This window comes from Diadema setosum, chromosome 10, assembly GCF_964275005.1.
Source record: "Diadema setosum chromosome 10, eeDiaSeto1, whole genome shotgun sequence".
Lineage (NCBI taxonomy): Eukaryota > Metazoa > Echinodermata > Echinoidea > Diadematoida > Diadematidae > Diadema > Diadema setosum.
In genome coordinates, this window is record NC_092694.1 from 18,310,176 (window position 1) to 18,333,314 (window position 23,139).

Here is a 23,139-nt window from a genome sequence, read left to right on the forward strand (position 1 = left end):
ACCCTGCAGTTTCTAGATTACTGTTTCCATGGAAACCCTCAATTGGAGGAGAATGCATGTATTTGATATTCTCACCAGAGATGCAGTCCCTGTTGGTATGACACTGACATCCTCCTGGAAGTTTTCCTGACAGCCCCTCACACTCTTCCTTAGTCTTGTTCTCCATACCCTCAAAGACAGCCTGGGAGAGACTGATAATCTTCCCCACACCAGCAGCATCCATGTAAGCCGTCGAGATGGTGGTCTTATCAGGGTTGACGATGACACGGTGGAACCACGGTCGTCTACGGGGAAAGAAAGGAGGAGTTGCCTTAAAAAAAAAACTCAGGTGCGTAGCTTTCATATTATGAACGAGGATAATATTTCTTTACCTTCCAAGATTAGATTGAATGCAATCTTGTGACATATTCAGCATCCATTACACATACCAGCACAGGTTTAATATCTTCTTAACCCATTGAGGACGGGCTGATTTGGCTACAACACGCATTTCCCCTAGACACTTGCCCGAGTATACTCAAGACTTACAGACATAAGTCTTCAACAAGTTAAAATTATGAACCAGGGGTGAAATTCATTGCCTTCTCCTTCTCCTTGGGGCGGATACTCTTGATGTATATTCAGTGACGTATGGGCATCATAATCATCATGCAACACTTTATTACGGTATACTGGATTTGGACACATTTTGCTTTAAACTTTATGTCTTGTTAGATGTCTTGGCCAACTTCTAATAGTGAGGACTCCAGAATGTGCTGAGTTGTGCTCAGATGGAAGTCTCCAAGCTGAGATGTGCAAATCTACTCACTTTGTAGGATCATAAGGTCGTCTTGACCTATGACCTGGGTAGGTACGAAACACTCCACTCCTGCACCCAATGTATGTCCACTTGACATCCTTTAGAAGGGGTGAGTTTCGGTCTCTCCAGATGGGTTCAATTTGTGATGTTATCAATACGTCAGCCCTGTGGAAGATACAGACATTTACACGTAGAACACTTGATAATTTCACCCTTGACAGCTCTTTGCTTGTGTAGATTAGTACATCACGTGGCATGCATACTTCTTTATTAACACCTTTCACCAGAGTATAATCTGGTCATCTGGCAAGATCTGGTCAATGCATGTCTAACCCACATAGGCTCCTATCACCTTATTTCTGCCTTACACCAATAGTTGCCCAAAAGCCACTGGAACTATGGACTTTAGGAACTTAGATGATTTTGAGGGGTATAATAAAATCAGTGCACAGTCCAGTTGAGAAGATATTCATAAACATAAGTATCAAATTATCTACAAACATTCCACATAACGACAAGGGTACAACTGGTGAAAGTGATTTATATATTGTATAACTTTTCATAACGTCTGTTGGTATCAAAACATACATGCATTGTAACATCATATGCTTTAGCTTGTGCAGTGAGTCTTGTTTTTCAATGCCGCACAAAGATGAACTGGCTGTGGAATGTGAATTATAGAGCAAGAATACCAAAAGGTCTTATATACTACCAGTGTTCATTTTACAAAAAACAACAACATATATATATATATATATATATATATATATATATATACATATATATACTCCTAGATGGGTCATTTGGAAGACATTTCCATTTGTTTTATATGCAAATTTTTATATACATGTTCAATGGCAGTTTACGCAATGGAGACACGAAAATTGTCTCCTTAATGACCAGTTGTCTCCCTAATGAAGACACTTCCCCCCAATATGTCTCCCTAAGGTGCCAACTAGGGATATATATATATACATATATATATATATGTACCATATTTGAAAGCCTGATGAATTTTACACCATTTAAAAAGACATCTTTGGTTATACAGCGCCAAACAAAAGTACATTACACCTTCCAATTTATACAAAGACATTGGTACATTGTACTGTATAAGCTGTTACTTTTGTGAGGGTTTAATTTTCGCAAATTTCGCGAATGACTGTTGGACTGTGAATTTAACATGTGAAAACGTTGCCATGCGCTAAGTTAATAATGCACCTATAATAGCCTCTGTGTCAATTCACGAGAACAACAACGAAAATGTCGGTGACCTGCTCATCCACGAAAATATCTACACATGAAAATAACAGCTTAGACAGTACTTATATTCAAAGATATTCCTACCTTGTATTCTTTTCAAAGTAGCCTCCTTCTGTACAGCCAAGGTCTGTTTCATTGCCGTTGAAGAATTTGTGTGCCCGAACTGTCTTCTTGGCCAAGTCATCATCAAAGAGGAAATCGTTTGGATTGCAGTAGCACTTTGGGGCAAATCTTATGGAGGAGTACTTGTAGGAAACCCGGAGTTTGGGATATTTGGGCTCATCGTAGAACACTTCAATCTCGTCTATCAAACCTTGAAGAAATGACAGTAACATATACTTTCATGTTATAAGGCTTCCTTTTCTCCACATACATACTGCACATGTATGTGCAGTGGTTCCAATTTCTAGTTCAAGCTTTGAGGCACTTTTGAGAAAACAATGTATTCCTTCCATTTCCTTAACATGTAAATATCCATGGTACAATACCTTGCATAACAATGAATTTAAGAAATAATAATAATAAATACTGGGCACATGCTATGTACATGTACTTAAACCATCAATTGAATTTTCTGATATGCAAATTTTTTTATAATGGACACAAGTCATCACACCACAAATGAGCCTGTTTTGTCAGCTCCACTTCCCTTATTCCATCAAACAGTGATCATCAGGCAAGACCCACTACCATTAAAGGGTGCACAGTGAAAACTCTTTCTATGTTGAAGTACCGTATATACGACAATTCAAGATTGTATGAATTGTCTTTTAAAATTACCTGGTAGTTCCTGCCTGGCTAGAGTGCTGTTATATTCAATAAGGAGGTTGAAGTAGCTGGTGTTATAGCGGGACCGGTCTGGAGGCTCAGCAAGACGACGAAAGATCTGTGGTTGATAAACAATCAAAACCTTGCATTTTCTTTCAAAACAAATGAATACATCATTAAATCTCTACCCAGTGATGATAGATTGACCTTGGTAACCTACAAGTATTTTTCTTAATCGGTCCTTGCAATTTTCATTGACTTCTGTAATACGACAGTCTTCAGAGCCATGCAGATTCCAACAAATCCACAGCATATACTTAGAGACTACTTAGAGACTATTACAGACATTTGAATGTTTGCTGTGCCAACCATTACTTGCGTTTCTTCAGTCAGTAAAAGAGCTAGGTGAGATATAAGCAATTGGGACATAACATTGCAAAAAGCATTAGAACGTGAATTATAGTAGATATTTCAACCTCATCATCTATGAAAGACTCTCTTACAATACAAGATTACTATCTTGTTGGGAATATCGCCTAGTTAGCTGATTGAACAGTGCAACAAGACCAATATACATTTGCACCAAAATCCATTAAAGGGATGGTATCGTTTTCGTTGAGATGAGCTAGGATTCAGATTTCAACTTTTTGCAAAAAAAAAAACTAGAAATGTCGCTATGACGACTGGTATGCCTCCGGCATAATGCATGATTCTCCTAATAGGTCTATAGTACATGTGGACAATGTGTGATGACAGTTTCACATGTAACTGGCAAAATATTAAAATGACATGTTTGTCACAAATGTGTTGAATGTTCACCTTCCTTGACCTACAATGTATGTTTCATTGGATGAATGGGAGAGGATGTATTTTGGGATTTGAGGACTTTACTTGACTTTAACCATTTTATAAGTTTATGGATTGAGTAATTTTCAAGGTATGGAGAAAAAGTGCAATTATTGTATTGAATAGTAAATTGTTACCATTTTCTAATGACCTTTGACTCTTGACCTTCAACCCTATGACCCTAAAATTCACAAGTCTAGAATCACTGTCAGGCAGAACATGCATAGATATGTACTAAGTTTCAAGACAACTTGAGTCACTTCCAAGATGGAGGAAGAAGCACCGTCACTTGACCTTTGACCTTTTGACCTTTGACATTTTGGCCAAAAAAAAAAAAAATCCCCAGAGAATCTCTATTGGGTAATACATGTGACATACACCAAGTTAGAAGAAAAAATCCAGCAGGCACTGCATAACTACGAGGGAAATAGTCAAATTTTGAAGAGTTAACCTTGACCTTTGACCCCTGACCTTTGACCCAATGACCACAAATTCCCAATATCTTAAGGCATGCATAGATATGGGGAAATAGTGAAATCTAGAGCATTTGACCTTGACTTTTTGACCTTTGACCTTAAGCATGTGCCCTCTAAAGTTGATAGGCACAACTTCACCCCCTCATACACATACATGCCAAGTTTCATTAGGATACCTTAAAAGGTTTTTGAGTTACGCTGTCCACAAAATTTGATTATGGAAGGATGGAAGGACGGAAGGACAGACGGACAACCCAAAAACGTAATGCCTCCGGCACCACTTCGTGGCGGAGGCATAAAAATAAAGAAATAAAAATAGAAACCACATATGAAATACTAAAAAGCACACAATTCTAAGAGGAATTCAAAGCTTATTTGATGAAAATGTAATATGAAGAAGTCTGGGGTGTTTTCTTTGCAGCTTGACACAAATGTCTGAAAACTAATTGTGACCCGCTGCAACAAAAGGATCCTAAAGTCGCAGAGGGGCGAGCCCAGAAAATTGAGTTTGAAGTCAGATCACCAAAATCTGTCAAAACATTTGGATTTCTGTTTTTAACATAATTTTGTAGTCTAATGTATCTTCTATCATCTGCCGAAATTTCGAAGCTAAATGATCAAAGGAAAGGCCTGAAAATAGCATTTTTCTGGTCCATGATTGACTCGCCCGTCAGCGACTTTAGGATCCTTTTGTTGTAGCGGGTCACAATTGTCAATGAACAGAAATTAATCAATCATCCTAATCCCTATATATTGTGTCATCATAGCTTCTCTGTTTGATTGAGGCACATTAACACACTTGAGTGGGCTTGCCAATCTACAAGCCTGTACAACTAGGTCAAGTTTAGATGAATTACTGACTGCTGATGAAAAAGAACTTGGCAAGTCAAAGTTAACCAGTCAGCTACTAAATATCCTTATCAAATGAATTCATGGGAATGTTTAACATATGTAACGACTATATAGCTATGACATAGCGCCCTCACCTTGTCTGTGTCGGCAAGGTTGAAGGCAAAGGAATAGACAGAGTCATTGAGAGAGGTGTAGAAGTAGGTGGCTGGCATCTTCTGGGTCTTCACTCCATCTGCAAAATCTCCCTGTAGATGGTTGAAAGGAGTGTCATATAGAAAGTTTGGCCCCTGGCAAACTCAATGGAACATTAATTGGTTTATTAAAGCTGAGAGGGGTACTAAGGTTTGTTTCCTGACAGGTTACCCACAGACTATCAAGGTCTCTAAAATATGGTTCTTGGTGATTGCATGGATGAGGTGTGGTAATGAGTAGTGGGCATGGTTGTAGTTATTGTACACATACTACTCAATCCAGTCAAGAGTTCTTGTCATGTTCGACACTGGAACTCCTGTCAGATAACTTTTGTTATGGAACTTGATACATAGAGACTAGGAAGATAACAACATGCTGAAACAAGTTAACCCTTTGAGGACAGACTCATTTTGCTACAACACACATTTCCCATATAGACACCTGCCCGAGTATACTCGGGACTAATCCTAAACGGGTTAAAGTTGATTTGTGTCATTACTGGATAATATGACTCATATATTACAATGCACACAAGTGTGCGAAATTTGGTGGCTTTCATACTAAAACCAAAGTAAGAAAAATAATCTTTCATTTCTTAATACCATCTATGAAATATCAATATTTCTCGGATGTATCCATGGACTCATGGTATCATCAATAGACCAAGATGTCCCCAAAACAGAGACAAAGAGGCTGGCATGTTATTCATCCCTCACACCATTTCATACTACCGGATCAATAAAGCAGGACTCAAGAAGGTTGCTTTACCTTGGGGATTCCCCTGATGGCATCTTGGATGTAGAGGGAACCACTCTTACCCTGTCTCATCTCAGATACCACCTTACTGAAGGCTTCAGGCTTCCCCTCTGGCTGCTCCAGCTTACCGATATTGATAAAGATGGGATCGTCCACAAGCTGTGAAAAGACAACAGAAGCATGGGTACATGTCAGTGGCTCTGAATGATATGCATCCAAACACCCTATTTCTATTTGAAATTACAAGTGGGGGGACATGTATAATGGTAGGTGGCTTGAATAGACAATATATAGAGTAGATTTGAGAAGTAGTTTAACCCGTTGAAGACTAGTCCCGAGTATACTCGGGCAGGTGTCCATAGAAAATGCATGTTGTAGCAAAATCAGCCCATCATCAATGGGTTAACAGGAACATTTAGAGACTAATTTGCCAAATAAGAATTTCCAGTGATCTTTCGTACTTCAGTATTAACAAATGATTGTATAAATAGGAAAGCAACATTATGTTAATCAAATTTCTTTTTTTCCTTAAAAACCACGAAAGACACAAGACACAAGTTCAGTATTGCTCTTCTAATCCTGAGGGAATCCTTTTTTTTTTCATACTTGTTTGATCAAGAAAATAAGAATTCCTTGCTTTTCTATAACTTTTCAGTATGGAATAAATCATATTGTAAACACGTTTGGATCTTTCTTCAATTGGCTTACTGTTTTACTGGGTTTTAACAATGGATGGAAGATGGTTTCTCCTTCATTGTCAATGAGGAAGGCGTAGACGGTACCCCACTGATTATTGACAATCAGGTTTTCAATCTCATCCAAGGTAGCATCAATCCCAACCACTCCGATCACACTGTACACAATGACAAACAAAGGTGAGGAGAAAATGATGAAGTTAGTCTTCTAATTTCCCTGTAGCATGCAAGAGTTACAAATAAGAAAATATTAATAGAGAAAGAACTCCCTCTACAGATACAAAAATAACAATAAAAATAAAAAGGCTTAAATATTGTGCTGCTAGGCCACTGTGATTGCACAATGTATCTCATAAAGCAGAGTTTACAGTGCTGTTGCAATCAACATAGTCAGGATTTACTGACTAGCACATCTTGTCAAACAGCTAGTGATTGGAGTTTAGATATAAATGGATTCAAACCACAAATTAACATTACTACTGGTTTGACTATATACCAATATTTCTCTGTTAACTTTCCCTCTCACAGTAAATAGAAAGCTATAATACAATGAGTAAATATCTTATATTGGTACAGATGAAGTAAAGGGGTAATAGATATTGAACCTGTTTGTAATCTTGCTAATAGCAGGAATCGCTATGGTGACCATAAGGCCCAGCCCCCAAGAGTCAAGGTAGGGAGCAGTCCAGAGACCAGTGGGGTTGAGGGAGTTGTTGGACAGGAAGGTGAAGTATTGACCCATCTGAGAGATCAGATCTTCACCATTCAGTAACTTCTGCATGTGACCTTTGTTGTCACATGACAGCTTGCCAGGAAACTGTTCTCCGTCGTCTTGGGTCAGGTAGCTAAAGATCCGAGCCTATAGTAGGAGATAGGAGGCAGACACCGTATTATCACATTAAACTATTAATATTTAATAGACTATTAATATTTATCTCATTAAAAGTTTTCTTGATTTACATGAGTTATTCTTAACACACACTGTGGTTTATTGATAAATTAATACAGAGATGTCTCGAAAGCAAATTTCAATGCATTACCTTAACCTTCTGAACCCTTTGGTGTCAAGACAACCTGTAATACAAAAGTGTATATGAGAGCTTGCAACACCGTTTCACCTTGGAGAGCGAGTCCAACTGGGCGGATGTATCCCATTGAGAGTGTGGCTATAACTTTAGTTACAGAGTTAAAGTTTTAGGGTCAGAGTTAGTTGAATGCCAATTTAAAAAACAAAACAAAAACAAAAACAAAAATAAAAACAAAAACAAAAACAAAAGCATGGCTTAATACATCATGGGTTCAGACAGGGAGAGCATACACTATTTTAAACTGATCCTTCACAAACTGAATTTGCACATATAGCTTAATAATAAAGTATGTATACTTCCCAACACACTGCCATGCAGCCAGGAACAAACAAATATGGTGATTATGCAATCATCATCCCTATTCCATGCACAAAGCCCAGATTTTTAAAAGAAAGTGGGATACTCCAGACATGGCCTTTTTTTTAACCTGAAATCACTTGCTAATTAAGACAAAAACAATTTATGTATTCCTCATTTTGGTCACAACCATATAAATATTCTCAATTACATTCAGTATATCCCCCTGGAAATTACACACTCCCTTTGTCTTGATTTTGAGACTTTCTATTTATGAATAAAATTACTAATTTCTCACTGCTAAGAGTAAGAAAGAGGAAGAGAAAGCATTATGATGAGATTGATAATGTTATTTTGAAAAGTGTTGTATCTTCGGTTGCTGATCCGCTTGCTCATATATTTAATTTGTCAATGTCTCACGGTGTGTTCCCCGATAAAATGAAATTGGCAAAAGTTATCCCAATACTCAAAAAGGGCGATAAACTTGAAATCAATAATTATCGTCCAATTTCATTATTATCTTCTTTGTCTAAGGTCCTGGAAAAACTTATTCATAAGAGAATGATTAATTTTTTGAAACAGCATAAAATTTTTACAAATTCTCAGTTTGGTTTTCGTGAGAGGCACAGTACTACTCATGCTCTCTTAAGTTTCGTTGAAAAAGTAGCTCATGCAATTGATGACCATTCCCATTTCATTAGTATTTTCTTGGACTTCTCCAAGGCCTTCGATACAATTAATCATGATATCTTACTTTACAAGTTATCACATTATGGAATACGTGGGAAGGCCTTGGAGTGGTTCAAGAGTTATCTATTTAATAGAAGACAGTTTGTCACAATTAAAAGTGATAAGTCATTGACTAGAGAAGTCAAATGTGGGGTTCCTCAGGGAAGTCTGTTAGGGCCATTGCTATTCATTATTTATATCAATGATTTTTGTCAAGTATCTGAAACTCTTTCTTTTATTCATTTCACTGATGATACTAATGTATTTTATTCTCACAGTAATATTGATGTTCTTGTTCGAAAAGTTAACAGTGAATTGAAAAAAGTAACAAATTGGGTTAGAGCTAATAAGCTCTCGTTGAATGTTCAAAAAACGAAATATATGCTTCTTAGTAATACCGTTAGCACTTTAAATACAGACATAGTTCTGGACGATACACATTTAGAGAGAGTTTCATATTTCAAATTCCTTGGTATTATTGTAGATGACAAACTTTCTTGGAAATTGCATATTGATTATATTTGTAATATAATCTCTCGTAATATAGGCGTCATTAATAGACTAAAATTGTGTTTCCCACAAAAATCATTACTTATGTTATACTCGTCATTGATATTGCCCTACTTTAATTACGGAGTGTTAGTTTGGGGCAACACCCACCAAAATTTGTTGGATAGAGTGTTCCTTTTACAAAAGAAAGCTCTCCGCATCATTTGTTATTCTCCCATACGTTCTCATACAGATGTATTGTTTGCTTCTAATAAGCTGTTAAAAATCAGAGATTTGTTTTTATTTAATTTAGGACAATTTATGTGTATGTATAATAATAACTCTCTTCCTGATATTTTTCATTCCATGTTCCTAAAAAATCAGTCATTTCATGAATATCCAACTCGACGTTCTAATGAATATCATTTACCTCTTCTTCGTACCATTTTAGCTAAGAACACATTTGTTTATACCGGCCCAAGTTATTGGAATTCATTGCATTCCCATATTAAAAATGCCCCCTCTATATACTCATTCAAAAGGAAACTGAAATTTGTTCTACTGCAATCTTATAATTCTACTGATTTAAATTAACCAGCTGTTGTAACCCTTTATCTAAGAAAAGAACCACGTATTGATTGCTATGTGTATTCTCTTATTGTAATAAAGCTAGGATATTTCTTCGATAATATCTCTAGTAGGCCTACATTGTTTTTTCTCGCCTCACTCTCCCCCCCCCCCCCTCTCTCTCTCCCTAGACATACTTCCGACGAGATCGCTGTTTCTGCTAAACGTTTTTGTTTGTTTTGTTTGTTCCGTTCTGTTCTCGTACTGTTATGTTAGTTTTGTCTCATCTCGTAGTCAACTGTCTGTTGTGTACTGCTACTCCTGTTCAGTCCCGCTTCATGTTTTTTATGTGTGTACATGTGTCTATTTTGTTGATCTGTTTCTATAGTGGGCTTCCAGACCTTCTCTTTACTTCTAATTGATGTTTTTCGTCTGAGGGGCCCACATTCTACAAGACTTGTCTTTTTAGTGGGTCCCTCCATTTTTCGAATTATTCACAATGTTTACTTACTTCAAATCACTTGAGTTTTATGATAATGTGTAATTATTGCAAGGTGCTACAATTATTTATATAATATTGACTGGCCTCGAGGGAGATACCAGAAAATATTGCCCAAACTGAAAGAATATTGCCTGAGTCGAAGACGAGGGCAATATTCTTTCAGTGCGGGCAATATTTATCTGGTATCTCCCTCAAGGCCAGTCAATATCATAATTATTACCTATCCCCTAGGTAAATTAAGAAAATATGTGAATACGGCTATACACTATGATATAGATCAAGCCACATTTGACTACCTGTAGATCATCAACATGTCGAAAAATTGAAAAATTGTTCATCAATGTATATCATTCAACTCCAACTTCAAAGATACATATGTCGTTGTAACAGGCGAACTTCAAACATCTGAACGCTTTTACACTTTATTTTTACTTCTGTTTAAATTTGGAGAGTTGTGAAACTGATGGTCACTCTGCAATTATTGAGCACAAATGGACTAGTCATTGTTTGATGCGTAGTGTTGCTGTAAGTGGTCGACCTTGTATGAGTTGATTTATCAGCGTTCTTCTGCGGTGCGTGTAACCGACACCCAGCGACGTCCAGGAATGTTTTCTTTTCGTGGTCGATCGGAATGTTTACATTTAAAGCAGGGGGGTGGGGAGAGAGATCCCACTCTTTCTCTTCCCAACTCCCTGTGTAAAGTGAATGGCGAAAACCGGAAGATTGCACTGTTTGCACACGTTGTTTTGTGTACGGTACGGTGTGTGTGTAACCGACACGCAGCGACGTGGCGAAAACCGGCAGAGGCGAACGAATATTGCCTGCTGACCTTTAACCCTGCAAAATAACAACTGCTGACCTTTAACCCTGCAAAATATCAACTGCAATTGCCTCGCAAAACTACCTCGTATAGGTAATAATGTATATTCTTTTCATCCTACATAGTTTTACGCACCTGATTTTCTGTTCACAAAAAAAAGAAGTGATGTTTGTATTATGTTCTTGTTGAAAAATGAAATAAAACATTTAATTGAAATTGAATTGAATATTATTTGAGCCACTAACATTACGGTTGAAGAGAATAGTACATGACATCTTGCAACAAGATGGCTGCTGGGCAAGTGATCCACAACCATGGGACTGCGGTGAAAAAAAGAAAAGAAAAGAAAAGAAATTGGGGTCTGCTATACTTGCCTTTGGATGGGCCTTGCTGTTGAGACTGGTGACAGTGTCCCAGACTTTCTCCCACTGATACTTGCAGATAGGGCCAGGAACAAAGCCACTACGGGTGTAGTAACCTATGCAGGACAGAAAATGTTGTTAAAATGTCCTAGTTTTGTTTTGTAATTCATAACACAACAGTGGAAGGATACGAATTCACATTAGAATAAAACTTAAATGTGCATTTTTTAATGATCCTTACTGAACTTTGTTTGCAGATTGGCACATACTGCTAGCACAGATGTCATAGAAAATAATTATAAATGAATAGAGATTACATAATACCCCTAACTTACTATTTGTCTCCGGGGTCTTTCTGTTGGATTATAAGGCACATTGCTACACCTGAGTAGGCTAGCTAACACTGCAGCTAGGTCAAGTTTGGATGGATTACTGAATGCTGATTAAAAAGCTTGGCAAGGAAAGCCGAGTTCCATGCCTAGGCAGCTAGGATTAATGGACCCTAACCTTATAGGACAAGTTCACCTTCATATACATGTCGCTTGAGGGAATGCAGCCATATTGGTAGAACACAACGGTGAAAATTTGAGGAAAATCTGACAATTCGTTTGAAAGTTAAGAATTTTTACAGTTTTTATGCAGTCACTGCTGGATGAGAAGACTACTACTCTTTATGATGTCACATGCATAGAACAATATAAGGAAAATATAAAGAGAATTCCACAAAATTTCATATTTCCAAAAAAGTACACATGCCCTCAACTTGTTACTGATGTATGTGAAGGGTAATATTATTCTCCCTGTTAAGGGCTCTTTTATAATGCGAGAAAAGTGAAGATATGTTGAATTTTCTCTATATTTTCTTTATATCTACATATGTGACATCAAAAGCTGTAATAGTAGTCTTCTCATCCAGCAGTGACTACACAGAAACTTCAAAAATTTTAACTTTTGAATGGATTGTCTATTTTCCTAAAACTTTCACTAATGTGTTACTGTTATTGCTGCATTCACTCAATTCACATGTATGGTGAATTTGTCCTTTAAATGAAATGATTACAAATGTCATGTGATTTGTTTTTACCTGGTCCACACCTGACGTGTTCTCCGTCTGTATCCCTCCCATCAGTCACCAGGATGATGAGGGCCTGACATCCTGTCCGTGATCGACCACGCAGCAGCTCAAAAGCTTTCTGAAAGCCATGTCTACAGGAAGAACACAAATTCTTGACATAACATCTCAATTACACATATGGACTCAGTACAGGACATCTGTATTTCTAACACATTCCTAGATATCTATCAGGTATCATGAAAATGAGTCAATGTTTCCATCTGAAAGTGTAACTTACAGTATTAGTAGTAAAGAAAAAAGAAAAAGTTTTGAAGTTATATGCTCTTCTTGTTATTCAGACTGCATCATTTGCATGTAAAGTGAGTGGGAATGATACATTTTCATGTTGGAAAGCATGGAGGCTTCCATAACGAAATAAAATAGATAACATAATACTTGATGTAACTTGCTATCAAAGCATAAACACAAATTTCTCCTCTGAATATGACAGGACATAAGTTGTAGCTGTATTTTGCAGGCCACACTGCATCCCCTTCTCATATCAACTCATGGCAAATAATGCATTGCTAGCACACTGTCTCTACCAGAGGATTACACTCACTTAAGTTCACTCGTTCCACCTGGGACAAGATTGCTGGTCTTGGAGTAGAGATCCTTGCGGTGGGCTGTAGTGGCAGGAACCAGCGTGTCATTCTTACAACTCTGTACCTCTGTTTCATAGTAGTACCATCTGAATCACAGGAAGAAATTAGCGTTGAAAGAGATGAGTAAAATAAAGAGTCTTATTGGCAGAAGCTATACATATAAAACATGTTTCTTTGTGCAAAAACAATCATTTGATACAAAGATGAAGTGGACTTTGTTGTGGCAACCTGGCAGCAAAACAAGCAATTTGTGGACGACGGGTACTAATGCAAAGACTTTAGTCCTCACATGAACGATACCTAAACTTGTCTGCAGAACTTATAGCACTCAGATTGTAACATATATAATAGAGAACATTGTGAATTCATCAATGGTATACTATTTTATTGGGAAAAATTATCATGGCCTTCCATTGAGACGTCATAAAGGTGAAAATTTCTCTGAATACAGCATACTACTTACAGGTTGGCCATTTTCATGAGGTAAAAAAAAATAGCTACAAATGCATATTACTGTGGCACACAAAGGGAGTAATAATGGCAAATGTTAATGATAATGAGATTATGAAATAAATAATGATGATAATGATTACAATATCATCACTACTGATTTATGATAATGACAAAAATTCTTGTAAAAAATAGGAAATTCAGCAATATGTGAGAGTGCAGACCTTCACCAAGCAGCTCATTTCCACTCATATACATACATACTGAAAATGACCATATTTCGCAATAATGCGGAAACCTTTCTAGTGTCTCTACCATAGCTTCCTACTGCACCTTGCCCGCATGTGCACCTCAAATATGTGCAGCTTGAATCCCCTGTTTGTCGGCCCTATTTCCAAATGGTAAAAAAAATCCTTACAAGTTTTGTTTTGTTTTGTTTTGTTTGTAATTCCTGGACCCAGACAGTGATCCGGATCACTAGCAAAATTCAATCTCTTTCTTGTGCCATCATCAACTTTTCCTCTAAATTTCATCAAAATCCGTTATAAAAAAAAAAAAAAAAAAAATCTGATGTCAGCAAATAATGCAACCTCCATGGTGGAGGCAGAGATGATTCATTTTGAACTCACTTGCCCTCTCCATCCCAGTGGCTGGCCCGGGCACAGATGATGTTGACATAATCCTGCTTGGTCAGTGTGTCCAGGACAGTCTTTACAACCTCTGTGGCTATCTTAAACTTATCTCCTCGCATTGAGTAACTGAAAAGAGAGACATAGTACCATCTCTTCTTCTTGCTTGCACACAAATAAGCTCTACACTTCTGACACAACATTAATACATGTATAGGACAGAAAAACATATTTATCTTATTGTTAAAGAATATACTACTACTTTACTCGTGCATTAAAACAGAGAAACATGAAAGAAAATACAAACTGAGATTAATGTATTAGTTTGAGTACAGCTGTATAGTGTAAAACCCATGAACTCTTTATGTGCCATGGTGGAAACCCCCTGTGTGCCACGTTATTCTGAGACACGAAGGTAGTCATGCTTTGAGAAAGAATTCTGTTTTTCCAATTTGTATAACCTCTACAAATTTCTGTTAAGCTGGACATAATAATGAGCAAAGTTATAGAGGAGAGCCAAATTTTGCTTCCATATAATTATAATGAATGACAATTCTATTTTCCATTTTTCTTTAAATTACCAGTTGCTACAATACTGTAAAGGCATGACTTTTGTACATAAAATAGTGACAGAAACTTACAATGTACAAGCAAATTTAGTTGGGAACACCGCTTGATAGTCAATCACCACATAGAATGCAAGCCGTATGTAAGAGGAACAAAAGCGCGAGAAACGCTTTGATTGTACCGCAGGATTAGCAATTTATTGATCGGGTTTGGCGGCTTTGTTTGTTGAGCAGAATATGCGAAGTTGGCACGCTGTCGACTGAGTCGGACGTGCGAACGTGGCACATAAAGAGTTAAAAATGCAAGCAAAGTGCTGTAAATATTCAGCAAGATATATTGCTAACCATGAGCTTGATGTAGTTCCTATTAAATATTTTCGACTCTTATTAGCAGCAAGTTGGCATCTAAGTGTTACTTGGCTTGTTGTCCAAATATCTATTCTTTTCGTGGCTGTTTTGTTTAATCTTGGTCTTTAAATACTCATTAATTGACAAGTAAATGCCTTCATTTATATATGGCACATACAGTCACCATTAAGCATGGAATTTCACATGATGGCATTAAGGACTTATTTTCAAATCTCTATCAAAGCAATAAATAGGTATATACAGTATTAATCATTGTAAGCATTCCGAGTCCAAAGGTACTTAAAGCATGAAACCAACCTGCAGTCAAGAACAATTACAACATCTTTTGGCCCACTGGTGGCAGCGATGTACCAAGGTCTGACCCGTGGATCATAGTCATTGTAGAACCCCACAAAGTTTGTATCCCACTCACGTCCGGGAAAAAGTCTGACAAGCCCCTCAACAGAGCCAAAATACTGCCACCTATGGGTAGACGAAACACAGCATTCACAGCATTCTCAAACAAACGTTGTGTCACTACAAAGTTCACACATAATAGTTTGGGATATGCAGGTATGCAATATTTACAGAGATTAAGAAATTGCATACAGCAAGCTTCAAGGCCATGAATGAGGTTGAAGGAACATTACACGTATCATTTACAGTTGAATACAGACCTCTTTAGGAGCAGCATACAATTAATACTATTAAAATCTTATTGATTCCCCTTTTATGGCAGTAAACAAAACTGAATTAATTAATGACAAATATATATATATATATTTTTTTTGCCAAAAATACAGTTACCATGGCATAAGATGTGGTCCAACAAGACATAACCTGAACATTCATGTTTGCGGGAATAATGTGTACAAAGACTAACTGAAACCAGCTCAACGCTGTGGAAGCAGGTACCTTTCCTATTTTCCTCCCCCCCCCCCCCAAAAAAAAAAAAGAAAAAAAGAAGATACTGTGGTTGCCATGGAAACTGTACTGGACTCTTGACATAAAAAGTCTCCATACCGACATCCTACAGTCATGGTAATATATGCAATATCCTACTGTACGAGCTGAAATTTTTGCGTACAGATATTTTCGCGAATTGCTACTGGGAGGACATATGCGCGTGTTGTTAATTTCGCGGTTGCGACGGTCTAACTGAACGTAACTATTTGCGCGTTGTTATATTCGCGTGTTGTTATTTTCGCGGTTCAAAGGCGATTCGCGAAATTCGCGAAAATAAAACCACCGCAAAAATTTCAGCTCGTACAGTATATGATTTCTTTTATAGACCTAATAACTTTTGCATGGCAATGGCTCTTCACACAATGGAAAATACAAAGGTGTAACATTTTGCGAAGAATGGCATTATGTCATTAACCTAGCACTCAAATCGTGACAATTAATGACCAACACATATTGACAGATATACATGTCAATATATTTTGTTTTCTGAAAACCAGCCCCAAGTCTGATTTTCTAAGAAATTTACAGCCATGATGACACACTGACAATATTTCCAATATCTTTCTTAAAATATATATCCAATGCTGCTAGACTTGAAATCTTTATTAAACACATCCAAAGAGAGATGATGAAATCTCCATAGACTTTGCAGAGAATATATATACCAGCTTCCCATATGTAGTGGGATTCAAATCTTCACATCAGGACATGGACTGATTGACTTACAGGTAAGGAGTTTTGAAAGCTACATGTACAACACTGACCTCAACTTTGGGTCATCTGCCACATTTTCTTTGAAGGCTTCATCGAGACCAGTGGTGAAGTAGGTGGTTTTAATGACCCCTTGACCATCACGCATCACGCTGTCAGATACCTTGATGATGCTGGATGTATTGCTGACTCTCTGCTTGAAATATCTGGGAAAAAAAATCACAGAGACATTATGAAACAAGCTTGACACTTCCCAAATGTTACAAACATCAATTTTTTTTCAATGAAAAATGGAGAAAATGGGATTCCATCAGGACTTGAACCCGAGTTCTCCTGATTGCTTCACAAATGCTCCATTGACTGAGCACTATAGAAAGCAATAGTACAGTGTTTGTCTCAGAAACCCCTTATTCTCAATTTCTCATATGTGACCGGCGACAACGGTTTCAGGCAAAAGTCGGGAATTTTGAAAATTCATTTTTTCACTGAATTACATTGCCCATTTCCTAAGCTTTGCATTGATATAAAACACTTGTATTCTTCGGCACCATAAGTGGGCATAGAAAGAGAAATAAAATGCACTTTTTAAGTTGTTAGCCTGACAAAATTGCGAGAAAACAGGCTTTGAAGATTCACCTCTTTCTCAAAGACAATGTCCGAGCGGCGATGCTAGGGGAGAATCACCCATCCGTACGATGGTGCCAATCGATGTTAAGCTCCGCCTCTAGCAACCACATCGCCTTCTGATTGGCTCACTGAGAGAGTCAAATTTCCCGGGCACCTTCCTCGGAGCTCAGCGTATGGAGCCGAAAAACAATGCGTTTCGCTCGGGTTTGTTTACCAGTACGTCTTTCAAGATGGCGAATACGATAATTGCACGTACAGCTGTATAGTGCACATGTACATGTGTTTTTGGTGTACGCATTACGCAATGGCATTCACACGCCATGACCGTGTGCATGTAACAGGAGCGGTGGCAAATCCACACATTTACAAATCGCGTTTTCATTGTGATTGATTTGTCTTTATCATTGGGGACCCTTTTGAAGGGACAAGATTGCTAGTGCTGGCAAGGGTCACGCTTCCTATTTGTTTTGCTTTTACAAGCATGCATATGTTGCTTTGATCGGTGGTGCTAATCAAATAAAAACAAACAAACAAACACGACTCGTTAGTTTGGTGCGATCTTGACGTGTAGTATTTGAATATAATTAGTCACACGTGACTGCTCCTTTCCTCTTATCTACCTTCCATTGAGTCAGTCTGCTGTCATAATTTTTACTACATGTACAAGTAGACAAATTTGAGAATATCTAGTTTTCTTTCCACACGGTTATGTAATGCTACATGATTTTTGCTTCACTTCCGTTGTCAAATATTGCGGTAGAATAGTTTGGATAGAAAGCCAAACGAAGAGCACGAACTATGTAAGAGAGCGTATAAACCACAATAGCAAGAACAATGGAGCATTTAATCGTGCACGCATGGACAAAGCATTCCCCAAATGCTGCAACTGGTGTCTCCGAATGCCGAATTATGTAAATGCATGCGACGCACCAGCCAATCGCATGCGAGACCCTGCGCCGTAGCAACGCTGGGGATATTGGCGCGGCGTTCGAAAGAAGCTCGAAACTGACAAGTGCGATCCAACATAGGGTGCTTAAAATTCCATTTTCGATAGGAAAAACTTTGTCTTATGCTATGAAATTTAGTGTAGATGTAGATGTAGAAAACATATCAAAGATTCAATTTCTGCAAAAAACCTAAATTGACAAAAATAATGGTCAAAATCTTTGTACCCCGCCTAGGAGGGAATTTACTCTTGCGACTTTTGCCTGAAACCGTTGTCGCGGGTCACATATGGTCAGAAGCTATTGTAATGTGTGTGTGTGTGTGTGTGTGTGTGTGTGTTTGACACACACAAACATTTACCTGGCATACACCTGAAGGATGAATATCAACATGGGGATATATGTGAGGGATAACCAAAGTGATGCAGCTTTTTGTTGATAAATGCAAACAAAGGGAAAGTGACCAGAAAAGTATCTATATAAATGACTAGAAATGTCGCTATGGCGATTGGTATGCCTCCGCCATTATGCTCCTAATAGGTCTAGATAGTACATGTGGACACCACCACTTCGTGGCGGAGGCATAAAAAACTGAGAAAAAAAATAGAAATGTCGCTATGGCGACTGGTATGCCTCCGCCATAATGCATGATTCTCCTAAGAGGTCATTTGTACATGTGGACAATGTGTGATTACATTTTCACAAAATTGGCAAAATATTAAAATGACACGTTTGTCAAAAATGTGTTGAATGTTCACCCTCCTTGACCTAGGTTTAATTGGACGAATGAGAGAGCATGCATTTGGGGATTTTAGGTCTTTTACTTGACTTTGACTCCTTCATAAGTTTATGCATTGAGTAATTTTCAAGGTACAGAGAAAAAGTGCAATTTCTGTATTGAATAGTAAATTGTTACCATTTTCATCTGGCCTTTGACCCTTGACCTTTGACCCTAAAATTCATAAGAGAATCATTGTCAGGCAGAACATGCATAAATATGTACTAAGTTTCAAGATAACTACTTCCGAGATATGGAGGAAGAAGTAAAGTTCAGCACTTTCGCTTGACCTTTGACCTTGACCTTTTTAGAAAAAAAAAACACTTACTGGAGAATCTTTATTGGGTTAAATATGCATACACAAAGTTTAAACAGAAAATAATCCCGCAGGCATTGCATAAATATGAGGGATATAGTAAAATTTTGAAGTGTTACCCTTGACCTTTCATCCTGACCTTTGACCCCATGAACCCGAAATTCCCTACACAATCACTGCCGGTCAGTACATGCATATATATACTGTTCCATGAAGATACCTTGAGCCATTTCCAAGATATGGATAAAAGTGAAATTTTAACATTTTTACTTGACCTTTTGACCTTTGACCTCATGACCCCAAACTTTCACCAGAGAATATTAATTGGTTAATACATGTGTACACTAAGTTTCAAGAACATATCTTAATGCATTGCATAGATATGGGGGAAACAGTTACATTTTGAGCATTTGACCTTGACCTTCAGTATGTGCACCCAAAAGTTGATAGGCACAACTGCACCCCCTAATACACATACATGCCAAGTTTCACGAGGATACCTCAAAAGGTTTTTTAGTTATGCTGTCCACAAAATTCATTACAGACGGACGGACGGAAGGACGGACAACCCGAAAACATAATGCCTCCGGCACCACTTTGTGGCAGAGGCATTAAAAAAAAAAAGAAAAAAAAAATCCATCTGGAATCAAACCCCAAGACCTCCAGAATGCCAGACCGGTGTTCTGCTGAGCTATGGAAAGCCCTATGGTAGTGTTCGTCCCAAGAATTCTTATTCTCAATGCTTGTGTGGTGAGAAGCTATTCTAGTATAGGCATGTGAGACACACACACACACACACACACACACACATCAACCCGTTAAAGACTAGTCCCATGTATTCTCCGGTAGGTGTCTATGGGATATGTGTGTTAAAGCAAAATCAGCTCGTCCTCAAGGAGTTAACTTGACATACATCCGAAGGATGAAAATTTATTTTTGAGAAGAAAGAAAAGTGTAAAATGTTAGGACTACTACAAACTATTATGACATTCAAGTAGGGAGAGACAGTGTTTCTAGATTGAGGACTCTACAAATATTGAAAGAGCCTTACGAATTGAAGTTGAGGTCCTTTGGGAGTTTGCTGGCGATGTCAGAATCCCGGTAGATGGTATCATTGAGGTCGGACAGTTTGCTGAAGGAGAACGAGTCCATAGACTGATTGAAGAAGCTATCATGCAGCTCCACCACCTTCTCCACTAGTTTCTAGAAAGAATTTAAAATCATATTCAGGGTAAGTTCCGTGTCATCTGAGCTAAAGCAGCATTATGAAAACAGACAAAGCTGTTCGTAGGTTTCTGATTACACAGTAGACAAAGCGCACAGTGTATGCACTCGTTACAGTCAGCATTTACCAATGTACAGTACTTCACATCCAAGACGAGTCTAAGACGTTTTATCATGCATACCCAAAGACAAGATCACTGACTTTGTATGAAAATTGTAAATTGGCAACTGCCAGAAATTTTAACAAAACAGCACACTAAGAGTCAATGTTGCTATCAGAATAAGATATTAAACTATTATGTTGCCGAAGACCAAGAACCGCATCACTCATTTTGTATAAAGGATGTAAATTGGTAACTTCCTAAAGTTTTCAAATTTCAATTTGAAATTTGAATTTCAGTTTTCAATTATTATAATCAGAATATTAAATATATTAAACTATTATGTTGCCAAAGAACAATACTAACATCACTTACTTTGTATGAAACTTGTAAATTGACAACTGCCAAAAATTTTAACAAAACAGAAGACTAACAGTCAATATTACTATCAGCATATATCAAAATGTTATGTAGCCAAAGACCAAGAACGACAGCAACTATTTTGTATGAAAGTTGTGAATTTATTGGTAACTGCCTAAAATTTTCAGAAAACGGGACATTTACTGTAATTATTATAGTCAGAATAAGATATTAAATTGTTACGTTGCCAAAGACCAAGAACGACATCACCTATTTTGTATGAAAGTTGTAACTTAATTGGTGACTGCCTGAAATTTTCAGAAAACAGAGCATTTACTGTAATTATTGTAATCAGAATAAGATATTAAACTGTTATGTTGCTAAAGACCAATGCCAACATCACCCACTTTGCATGAAAGTTGTGAATTAACTCGCAGCCGCAGAACATTTTATCATAACAGAACAGCACCAACAATGGTCACAATCAGAAAAGAATTAAGTTTAGTTAGAGCATCAGGCAATCACAAATGGCTGTTTCTTGCTTTTGTCTTTTTATCTCAGATGTTGTGTGAAGATATGTGAGATGGAGGTTCTGATGTCTTCATGACTGTGTTTTGGTGACTTGCTCACCCGAGCTGATCTCTCCTTCTTGACAAAGTAGTCTCCAAGCAAGGCTTTGACTCTTTTCACCGTATCGTTGCCATCCTTGATCTGGTAGGTGTAGTTGGCCGTGTCAAAGAAATGTTGGGTGTGATGTGACTGCAGACCATCACTCGTAAGCTTTGGGAACAAAAATTGGGGGGGCAGAAAACAATAGGACACAATTTAAATCATGAGATGAGATGAAGTACTGGAAGTTCTGTCAAAGTACTTGTCCAAGGTTTAATTTTGCTAGCAGGGTCAGCAAAAACATTGTAGTAGGTTCTTAATGCTTAATATGATTTTAAAGTGCAATTACCTTACTAATGAATATCACTTTATTCCAGATACTTAACTTTCTATTTGCTTTGAGTGCCAATTGGCACAGGAAAGCAGATAGAGTTGTACATACTGTTCAAAGACCATTGCACAGAAAGGATTAAGTAAAAGATATATGAATGAATGGGGGAAATGACAGCAATATCTTGAATGTATTCATCCTATCATATTGTCCATAAACGGCTCAACCTCTACAAGAAAGATTACAGGCTCCCGTTTTACTCATTGCTCTGCAGTGTATTCTGTACGACATTAACAAGTACTTTTGTCAGTGATCATCTCCCTATCACACACAAGCACTGTTCTTTGATACAAAGCTTCTCAGCAAGTGAAAAGTTTGGAGACACATATATGTCCTAGCTAAGCAGTTGCATGTGTATGAACTACAGTCCTAATTAAATCAGAACTAACCTGTACAATGTAGTTTTGGACAAGAGTTGCCCAGTTTTGCACATGACCAGCAAGACGACCATCCTCACTGCTCTTGTGGTAGCTGTACATCATCTCATCATACTGCTGGATCTCAGCAAGGCCCAGCCCAGGCAGGCCTCCAATGGTTAGTATCACCACCAGAACCACTCCAAGACATCGAACGTGCACCATCTTTACGACGACGTCGTGTTGAAGACTTGCCATGTCTTTTTCTTCATAAGACTGTCACAAGCAGACTGGAACGAGGAGGCATCCATGTACTGTATGGCGGGTGGTGTCGTTTGTGTGTTCTCTAGGGATCTAGCTCTCTCTACATAGATTAAGGCCTATTCAATGAATTTGAACAGATCTGGTACCGGTACTCTCCCCATACATAGGAATTGGGTGTATTTTGTCCATTCTTGTGCCCGTCGTCCTGAAATCAAATATCAAAGATAGGAAGGCAAAAGTTACTGCTTCATCATAAACACAGGCTGCTCTCTCTCTCTC

The 23,139-nt window shown here is 37.8% G+C and overlaps 1 protein-coding gene across 1 annotated transcript in view; it reads right to left on the minus strand.

The window, feature by feature from the left end:
- The window catches only part of LOC140233829 (voltage-dependent calcium channel subunit alpha-2/delta-3-like), a 33,934-nt gene extending 11,137 nt beyond the window's left edge, over positions 1-22,797 (minus strand). Inside the window, exons 1-17 of the mRNA XM_072313921.1 lie at positions 22,630-22,797; positions 21,871-22,020; positions 20,607-20,758; positions 16,944-17,096; positions 15,532-15,696; positions 14,300-14,428; positions 13,178-13,306; positions 12,586-12,707; positions 11,514-11,617; positions 7,253-7,506; positions 6,661-6,805; positions 5,965-6,111; positions 5,139-5,249; positions 2,843-2,948; positions 2,147-2,375; positions 809-964; positions 76-284 (exon numbers count right to left, since the gene is read on the minus strand). Of these exons, the coding sequence (XP_072170022.1) occupies positions 76-284; positions 809-964; positions 2,147-2,375; positions 2,843-2,948; positions 5,139-5,249; positions 5,965-6,111; positions 6,661-6,805; positions 7,253-7,506; positions 11,514-11,617; positions 12,586-12,707; positions 13,178-13,306; positions 14,300-14,428; positions 15,532-15,696; positions 16,944-17,096; positions 20,607-20,758; positions 21,871-22,020; positions 22,630-22,722 (2,554 nt within the window). The 5' untranslated portion in view covers positions 22,723-22,797. The remainder of the gene's footprint in view (positions 1-75; positions 285-808; positions 965-2,146; positions 2,376-2,842; positions 2,949-5,138; positions 5,250-5,964; positions 6,112-6,660; positions 6,806-7,252; positions 7,507-11,513; positions 11,618-12,585; positions 12,708-13,177; positions 13,307-14,299; positions 14,429-15,531; positions 15,697-16,943; positions 17,097-20,606; positions 20,759-21,870; positions 22,021-22,629) is intronic.
- Positions 22,798-23,139: the final 342 nt, after the last annotated feature.